Consider the following 9,870-nt stretch of genomic DNA (forward strand, 5'->3'; position numbering starts at 1 on the left):
ACATAGGAATTCTAGTGAACATGAGCATTCAGGTCATAATGTCACCAATAAAGACTATCTACTGTGTAGTTTCTCATGTGGAGTGCGTTTGGAGAGTTAGTTTTAAGATTTCCCACATTCACAGTACTCCTAACGTGTTTCTCCTGTGTGCAGTCCTGCGATGATAACTAAGAGTATGATAAGTGATAAAAGATTTCCCACATTCACTGCAGTCAAAATGCCTTTCTCCTGTGTGAATTCTCTGGTGTTTTATGAATGTAGATCTATACTTCAACAATTTCCCACATTCATGACACTTATAAGGCCGTTCAGTTGAGTGAACTTTTATGTGTAAATTGAGGGTAGTTTTTCGGGGGAAGGACTTGCCACATTCACTGCACTCATAAGGCCTTTCTTCAGTATGAACAATCTCATGAGAACGGAGGAGCGCACGAGCAGTAAAAGACTTCCCACATTCAATGCAGAGATAAGGCTTTTCTCCAGTGTGAATTCTCTGGTGTGAAAGGAAGGAAGAATTAGTAGTAAAAGATTTCCCACATTGACTACACTCATAAGGATTTCCGCCAAGGTGACAGTGACGATGAAAGCGGAAGGCACGACTCTGACTAAAAGACATTCCACATTCATTGCAGAGATAAGGCTTTTCTCCTGTGTGACTTCTCTCGTGTTCAATGAATGTTGACCTATAATTAAAAGATTTTCCACATTCATTACATTTATAAGGTCTTTCCCCTGAGTGAACTTTTATGTGTACATTGAGGCTATTTCTTCGGAGAAAGGACTTGCCACATTCACCGCATTTATAAGGCCTTTCCCCAGTGTGAACTCTCTGGTGACACTGGAGGTCAGAGACAGAGAAAAAAGATTTGGCACATTCACTGCACTCATAAGGCCTCTCTGTAGTGTGAACTCTCTGGTGGTATCGGAGGGCAGAAGTAGAGGTAAAAGATGTCCCACATTTACTGCACTCAAAAGGCTTTTCTCCAGTGTGAACTCGCCAATGTACATGGAGGACAGAGGTAGTGATAAAAGATTTACCACACTCACTGCACTGATAAGGCCTTTCTCCACTGTGAACTCTCCGATGATACCTGAGGGCAGAACTAGCAGTAAAAGATTTGCCACATTCACTGCATTCATAAGGTCTTTCTCCTGTGTGAACTCTCTGGTGTTTAATGAATGTTGCCTTCCACTTCAGAGATTTCCCACATTCATTACACTTATAAGGCCTTTCATTTGAGTGTACCTTTATGTGTTCACTTAGGCTGTCTTTTCGGAGAAAGGACTTGCCACATTCATTGCACTGATAAGGCTTTTCTGTAGTGTGAACTCTGTGATGATAATGGAGATCAGACAGAGAGAAAAAAGAGTTGCCACATTCATTGCACTTATAAGGCTTTTCTCCAGTGTGAACTCTGAGATGGTAACGGAGGCCAGTGCTGGAGAAATAAGACTTCTCACATTCCCTGCACTGATAAGGTTTTTCCCCTGTGTGAGATCTTTGATGGTATCCGAGAGCAGAGAGAGAGGGAAAACATTTTGCACAGTCACCACACTGATAAGGCCTCTCTCTAGATTGAAGCCTCTGGGTAATTAAAATTGAACTATGGCTAAAAGATTTTGCACATGCACTGCAAACATAATCATTTTCTCCACTGTGCCCTGTCTGGGGATGAATGAGCATAGATTTGTGGCTTAAGGATTTCCCACATTTGATGCACGTGTACTGCCTGGACCCAGTGTGAGTCCTTCCATGTTGACTAAGGATAGACCTCTGCCTAATGGATTTTCCACCTTTGCCAAACTCATGATGTCTTTCTGCAGTATGGAATCTCTGGTGGATAGCAAATAAAGATTTGTACCTGAATGTTTTCCCACATTCACTGCACACAAAACACGGTCTGCCAGGTTGGACACCCTGATCCTGAACATGTGCATGCTTGGGACCAAAGGCTGTCTTGCAATCTCCCCAAGTGTAATGACCTTTACGGCTCTGTAAAGTTGCCCTGCACTGGCTGATTGTGTTTGGCTTCTCTTCAGTATGAGTGGCGTCTTGCTGTAGATGCCCAGAGCCAGGCACGAATTCCTTCTGAACCTCAGTACAGGTAAGGGGTTTTCCTGAATCATGGAATCCATTTCCCTTCACAAAAGAGGCCGTGTCCACACTACTTCTGACTCGTTTCTCTCCCACGTGCTGCTCTGGCAGCTGCTGGAAGTTTACGCTGAAATAAAATAGTTTTGCACATGCCCCACACCTCAACAGTTTCTTGCTGCTTGGTTTTCCCTGGTGCTCAGCCAAGCGGAAAATGTCTCTCAAGACCGGACCACACATCTCACAGGGGTGGCTCTTCCAGGAAGACAGAGCTGCCTTGGGTGCGCTGGCCTGTGACACACCTACAGAAACGTTCTGTTCGAAGGGTGCGTCTGCATCCTCTGCTCCACAGCAGCAACCTGAACGCAAAGAAACTCTGATGAAATACGTGGTGACTCCAGTGAGGAAGTAAGCCCATCACATATAAGCACCTGACTCGTGTAGGCTCGAGCAGATAAGATGCTTTTCCAGATACGGGAGTTGGAATTCAGATAGAGTGTGCTCACTGTGCATGACTGGGCCCCTAAAGTCAAGGCACTCCAAGTCATTGGAAAGACAGAAAACTGGGATTTGGTGGAAGAGAGCCTGGGTCTACAGCCTGTTTCTCTGCCCAAAGCATTCACGAGGTTTTTTCTGCTACTGATATTTAGCTGAGGAGGAGGCTGCTGAGAAATCCAATCAGAAGAAATCTGTGGTTGTTCAAGGTCAGTTTAAGGATACAGGAACATTTTCTGGCAAATGGGCAAAGGTGAATGTTGGAGAACACAGGAAGAGTAGTGGGAGAAATGCATAAGATGTGGAGAAGCAAGAAACAGCAATCACCCCTGCGCGGGAAGTCATGGAGCTACCAGCAGAGTAGAACATACAAGTAAACAAACTGTCAACAGTGAAGAAGACAGGAATAAGGTGTGGTCATTGTCGATGGCACCAAATTCTAGTTGAACAAAGGTGCCTAGTACTATCTGAACAGAATCCTGATATCACACCTCCCCCAGCTGCCGTTCACTGATAAAGGTCCCCTGTTAGCCCACCTGGTCATGTTCGGATCATGTCCATCCTATGCTACAGAATGGACTCTTCCCTGTAAGTCCTAGGTGAGCAACTACAGGGCACAGGGAGGATAGAAATATTGTAGGAAAAGAACTAGATGGCCAGGAGTATTCCACAGCTACCCTGCAGACAACAGACCCAGAAAAACATCCTATGTGACTGATGTCTGCAGGATGGCAGAATACAAGATGCCATCTCTCACACCAACATAAAGCAATTAAATAGCTGTCTATGAATGACATTAGACTCCTAGGGTTCAAGGGCCTAATTAAGACGAACTACAACACTGTGCAGCAGAAAAGAGGGCAGAAGCAAGAAGAAAGGATGGCTGGAGACAATTATCAGAGATGCGTGGAGATGTATAAAAAACAAGAGCTGAGGCATCTCTATCAGCCACAGGGCAGATGCTACGACAGTCCCTGCACAGAAGAGACTCCAGCTGCCTGGTCCACAGAGGACGCTGGCAGCGAGTTAACCAAATCCTCAAGGCCAAAGCTCTCTTGAGAAAGAAGTTCCAAGCTGAAGGCGGCATATTTCTGATCTCAAACTCTATTTTGAAGCTGTAGTAATCAAAACAATATGGTACTAAACCATAAAACAGCAGTAAGGCATAAAAACAGACCAGTGCAATGAAATAAAGAGCCCAGAAGTAAACCCATACATAAACAATTAATTAATCCTCAACAATTATGCCAAAATACACTGGGAGAAAGAATACTCTCTTCTCAGAAATCTGAATACCAAAATGACAAAACAATGAAACTGGACCCCGATCTTCTAGCACTTGTGGAAATGAACTTTAAATTGAATAAAGACTTAAACATAGGACTTCAAAACCTAACACTCCTAGGAAAACCGTCTGGAAAATCCTCCTAATTTTATTCTTGTCAATGATTTTTGAAAAAAAAATTTTTTTTACCTTGTGTGTTTTAATTTTTGAGACAGAAAGAGACAGAGCTTGAGCAGGGGAGGGGCAGAGAGAGAGAATCACAAAATCCAAAGCAAGCTCCAGGCTCTGAGCTGTCAGCACAGAGCCTGACATGGGGCTCGAACTCACAGACCATGAGATCATGACCTGAGCCGAAGCTGGCTGCCCAACCGACTGAGCCACCCAGGCGCCCCTATTCCTGTCAATGATTTTTTGACTATGACGTTAAAAGCAGAGAAAAATGGCGAAAACAACCACCACTGTACCTAACTGAAAAGTTGCAGCAGAGCCAGAGAAATACACAAGACAGTAAAAAGGACATACCCGTGGCTACAATGCCCTCACACTCATTAACCATCAGGGAAATAAAAATCATAACCACCATATATCACCTCATACCTGTTAAAATGGCAACTAAAAACAAAATCAAGAGGTAACATGTTGGTGAGGAGGTGGAGGAAAAAAAAACCTTGAACATTGTCGCTGGGAATATAAATAGACAAGTTATGGAAAATATTATAGAGGACCCACAAATAAATTAAACAAACAAAAAAACAGTATATGGCCCACTGTTGCTATTCCTAGGTATGTATAGCAAGGAAATAAAATCAGAATCTCCACAAATTACCTGCTTTTGCACATTCACTGAAGTATTATTCACAAGAGCCTATATATGGAATCATTAAGTGTGGTGAGTTTTTTTTTTTTTTTTTAATGTTTTATTTATTTCTAGGAGAGAGAGAGAGAGAGAGACAGCATGAGCAGGGGAGGGTCACAGACTGAAACAAGCTCCAGGCTCTGAGCTGGCAGTCAGCACAGAGCCCGACGTGGGGCTCGAATCCACGAACCGCGAGATCATGAACTAAGCGAAAGTCGGACACTCAACCGACTAAGCCACCCAGGCGCCCCAAGTGTGGTGAGTTTTTTTAATGCTTATTTATTTAGGGACAGAGTGCGAGCAGGGGACAGGCAGAAAGACGGAAAGAGACATAGAATCTGAAGCAGGCTCCAGGCTCTGAGCTATTAGCACAGAGCCTGATGCGGGGCTCGAACTCAGTGAACTGGAGATCATGACCTGAGCTGAAGCCAGATGCTTAACCAAGAGAGTCAGCCAGGTGCCCCTAAGTGTTCTGAGTGTTCAAAGTGACAAAGAAGGAGCACCTGGCAGGCTCAGTGGTTGCGCAGGGAACTCTCAATCTCAGGGTTCAGAGGTCAAGCTCCACATTGAGCATGGAGCATACTTTTAAAAAAATAAAATACACAAATAAGTTGTATTTTAAAAATAAATGGGGGTGCCTGGGTGGCTCTGTCGGTTGAGTGTCCGACTTTGGGTTAGGCATGATCTCATGGTCAGTGAGTTCAAGCCCTGTGTTGGGCTCTGTGCTGACCACTCAGAGCCTAGAGCCTGCTTTGAATTCAGTTTCCCTCTCTTGCTACCCCTCCGCTACTTATGCTCTGTTCTGTCTCTCAAAAATGAATAAACGTTAAAAAAAACTTAAATAAGTGAATAAAGTGACAAAGAACATTTTTTTTTTTTAATTTTTTTTTTTTAATGTTTTATTTATTTCTAGGAGAGAGAGAGAGAGACAGCGTGAGCAGGGGAGGGTCAGAGAGAGAGGGAGTCGCAGACTGAAACAGGCTCCAGGCTCTGATCTGGCAGTCAGCACAGAGCCCGATGCGGGGCCCGAACCCACGAACCACGAGATCATGACCTAAGCAAAAGTCGGACGCCTAACCGACTAAGCCACCCAGGCGCCCCTGAACATTTAATACACACACATACAGGGATAATCAGACCAGAAAAGATGGCAACACTCCCACTTGCCACAACGTGGATGAACCAGGAACACATTTTGCTAATCAAATAAGCCATACAGCAAAAAGCAAATTCTGTAAAGTATCACTTATAGATATTCTTTAAAAAAAAATCAGGGGAACCTGGGTGGCTCAGTAGGTCAAGTATCCAATTTTGGCTCAAGTCTAGATCTCAGGGTTCATGAGATCAGCCCTGCATAAGGCTCCGTGCCATTAGCAGAGCCCACTTCATATGCTCTGTCTTCCTCTTTCTCTGCCCATCCCTTGCTGGTTCTCTGTCTCTCTAAAAATAAATAAATAAATAAATAAATAAATAAAAACGTGAGGGAAAATAAAAAACTCCCAGAAAGTAGAAAGCTAAAAGCAAAGGAACTGGGGAAATGGGGAGATACTAGTCAAGGGAACACATTTCCAAAACAAGACTAATGAGTTCTGGGTGCCTGGGTGGCCCAGTCTGGTAAGCATCTAAATCCTGATTTAGGTTCAGGTCATGATCTCAAGTAGGGCTCAAAGCTGAGTAAGAAGTCTGCTTCGGACTCTCTCCTACTCTCTCCCTGTGGCCCTCCCCTGCTCACATGTTATCTCTCTCTCAAAATAAGTAAAAAACACTAAAAAAAATTTTTAGGGGCGCCGGGGTGGCTCAGTTGATTCAGCATCCGACTTCAGCTCAGGTGATGATCTCAGAGTTCGTGGATTTGAGCCCCGCGTCGGGCTCTGTGCTGACAGCTAGCTCAGAGCCTAGAGCCTGCATCAGAGTCTGTGTCTTCCTCTCTCTGACCCTCCCCTGCTCACGTTTTCACTCTCTGTCTCTCTGTATGAATACAGATTAAAAAAAAATTTTTTTTATGTTTTTTATTTATTTCTAGGCGAGAGAGAGAGAGACAGCGTGAGCAGGGAAGGGTCAGAAGGAGAGGGAGACACAGACTCTGAAACAGGCTCCAGGCCCTGAGCTGGCAGTCAGCACAGAGCCCGACCCGGGGCTTGAACCCACAAACCGTGAGATCATGACCTAAGCGTAAGTCGGACGCTTAACCGACTAAGCCACCCAGGTGCCCCTGAAATATATATTTTTAAAAAAAACTTTAAAAAATATTTAAAAATAGTAAAAAAAAATTTTTTTAAAGATGATTAAGTTCTAAGGACCTAACAGAGAGCATACTGATCACATTTGTGAATACTGTACTGTACACTTGGAATTTGCTAAGGGAGTAGGTATTAGGCATCTCACTAACCACAAAAGGGTAATTTTGTCAAGTAATCGGTGTGCTGATTACCTTCATTTAGGAACTAATATCATAAGGTATAAGTAGATCAAATCCTCATGTAATACACTTTCGAAGTGTAATCTTTGTCAGCCATACCTCAACAAAACAAAAGGGATGGGGCAGGTAGAAAAAGAGATGTAAACGCCACCAAAAGAACCATACGAGACAGTCGTGAGAAGCAGCCTGTAGTCCACATAAGTATGACCAAGTAAATGCCTGCAATTTCCAGCACAGGCAGGCACTAGGAAATGTCAGCCAAAAGAAGGCAGCGAAACGGGCCACAGAAAAGGCATGGTTCTGAGGAGTGACCCAGCCAGTCACAGGGTAAGTAAGGCACAATCCATCAGCGTCGCGCACTGTATGGCTACTGTTTTACCCTATGAGGGTTAAGCACAGAGGGTACTGAGATGGAGGGGAGACAAAAAGGCACACCGACAACCCAGCCTTGCCAACAAAAGCAAACGCCATGAAAGCTGGGGAAGCAAGCAGTTTCCTCAGTCCCGACCTAAGAGGGACAAACATCTCCTGTGGAATGGGGGGTTGGGGGCTAAGGCGGGAGTACAGGGCCCAGTCCAGGTCACTGGGGAGGGGGAGGGCCTTACCCAGGGAGGATATAAGTGTAAAGTTCTCCAGCATCACATCATAGTACAGCCGTCTCTGAGCCTCATCCAGAAGGCTCCATTCCTTCGGGGAGAAGTAGATGGCAATGTCCTCAAAGGTCACATCACCCTGTCAGAAAGGGACAGATGAAACCATGAACGTTCTCTCTCTGAGAACCCACAATCCAACCCCTCACACATATACCCATTCTCCCCCAGACACCCCAGATCCTACCTCAGACTAAATACCAGGTCCTGGTGCCACTGATGCCACTGTCTCCTCACCTTCCCACCAATCGCGGTGCTCAATCCACAGCAATAAGAGGCAGGGCTGGGGCACAGATGCAATCTGCAGTCTGGGGTTGGCCTGCAAGTGCCACCCTTTCTGCCTGGAAATTCTGGAGGAGTCTCCCAGAATGTGGCCTCAAACACAGCTAATTACAGACCCACCTGGACCAGTCAGTCTTCACTACCAGGGCCCTGAGGCCCTAAGCTCACACTCACACTCCCTCTCCACGTGAGCATGACTGCGGTCTGCATCTCCCTCACACCTTCAGACCCCACAGCTGTGCCCCCACAGCTCTTTGCCCCACACCAAAGGATGCCCCCCGGACGCACACTTGTACCTGTCACATGACATCCAAAGGATGTGTGACAAATTCAAACAGGTTCCACCACAACCCCACCACTCTCATGGATCCCAACTGAGGGAAAGTCTCAAACGCTGCTGAGAAGGCCCCCTCGCCTGCCTGGGATCCTGGCCTCAGGGACGCACACCCACAGACACATGTCAACTTCAGAGGCTCACAGTCTCTCTAATACTTCTGTGTTGCCCATGCTGTCCCTTCAACGGTCCCAACCCACCCCTCTGCACTGAACCTTTGTGGAAACCCCAGCCCTAAGGGGCACCCTGACAGGCACAGAGACTCACAAATGACCACACCTGCCCCAGACCTAATCCAACAGCAAGACTTTGAAACGGCCCCGACACCATAAAAACCCACCACAAAATTCTGGGAAGCCCTACACCTCTGAATAAAGAGCAGCCCAGTCTCGCTCTCACCTTGTCTCCATTACTCCTGGGTGTCCTCAGCCTCTCTTGTGCCATCATCCCACGGAAGCCTGACCCATCTATCTGCCAGATCACGCTCTCTCCTCCACCGGTGCCCGCACGGCCCAGCAACCCAACCAGGTGCTGAGCCAGAGAACCACGCTTCAGCACGATTCCCAAAGGCCCTCTGACCTACTAATACCAGTGCCGCGACACTCTGCCTCCCTTCCTCAACGTGACCCAAACCTCCACCCCGGGCCACACAACAGCCATCACTTTTCAAGGTCTCCATCCTGAAACGCTCCCCCGGATCCCCGATATGTCCTGTCCAGCTGCCCTCTTGATGCCATCACGCACGCTCCTTTGAACACTAAGCTCCAACGAGGTCTCAAAACAACTTAGGGGATCTCCACGGACCATCAGCCTGCCACCTTCCATCCAGCTGATGGGAGCTTCCATCCCTTCAGCTACTAAGACCTGTGAAAATGAATGACGAAAACCTCACTACAGTGGGGCTGGGAGGACGCAGCTGGGGGAGCTCTCACCCACCGCCGCCATGAGCAATGCAGACCCAACAGGAAGAGACACTTGGCCTTCGATGGGGAAGCTACTTTACTTGTCCAGAGGGGAAAAGACCAGCTTTCCGGACCATCCCACCCAACAGCTCAGCCGATGGGAAGCCGCCATACTCTGACTTCCCATTTGCTCTCATGGACTTGTTTGTAGTTTTTAACAGTCTTCCCAGCTTAGCCCCTTCCCCTTTACAAAAGCCTACCTCTCTGTGTCCTCCACACTGGCCTACTGTTCAGCCTCAGCTCGTTTGTTTGCAGATTGCAGTTCTCTTTCACTCCCAAAGAAACTCGTTTTTGCGCGTCAATTAAGTGGCCGTTTATGCCTTAAAGTTAAAGGATCAAAAGGCCTCCGGTATTCCGGGACTCCTCCCTTTCCCTTGTCACCCGCGACGCCCCAAATTTGGCTTGGCCCTTCTCACCCACGGAGCCAAAATTCAACCGCTTCTCTGACATCCACGGTGGCCATTCTGGTCCATCAACGAAAACATACAGTCGTGC

General features: G+C 46.5%; 1 protein-coding gene across 1 annotated transcript; it reads right to left on the bottom strand.

Annotated features, from left to right (window-relative positions):
• Window positions 1-11: 11 nt before the first annotated feature.
• On the bottom strand, window positions 12-9,610 carry LOC120226293 (zinc finger protein 260-like). The gene is made up of 3 exons (XM_039224469.1): window positions 8,754-9,610; window positions 7,753-7,834; window positions 12-2,451 (listed from the first exon to the last, which is right to left on the bottom strand). Exons 2-3 carry the CDS (start codon window positions 7,784-7,786, stop codon window positions 119-121), a joined length of 2,367 nt encoding a protein of 788 aa, XP_039080400.1. The 5' UTR covers window positions 7,787-7,834; window positions 8,754-9,610; the 3' UTR covers window positions 12-118.
• Window positions 9,611-9,870: the final 260 nt, after the last annotated feature.

Source organism: Hyaena hyaena, unplaced genomic scaffold, assembly GCF_003009895.1.
Source record: "Hyaena hyaena isolate Hyena2069 unplaced genomic scaffold, ASM300989v1 scaffold_1645, whole genome shotgun sequence".
NCBI classification, from domain to species: domain Eukaryota; kingdom Metazoa; phylum Chordata; class Mammalia; order Carnivora; family Hyaenidae; genus Hyaena; species Hyaena hyaena.

Bases quoted from the DNA above. Each gene is read 5' to 3' on its own strand.
- LOC120226293 (XM_039224469.1), bottom strand. From the start codon at position 7,786: ATGCTGGAGAACTTTACACTTATATCCTCCCTGG. The intron at 2,452-7,752 runs GTAAGGCCCTCC...CTTTGCGTTCAG, and splicing joins TACACTTATATCCTCCCTGG to GTTGCTGCTGTGGAGCAGAG.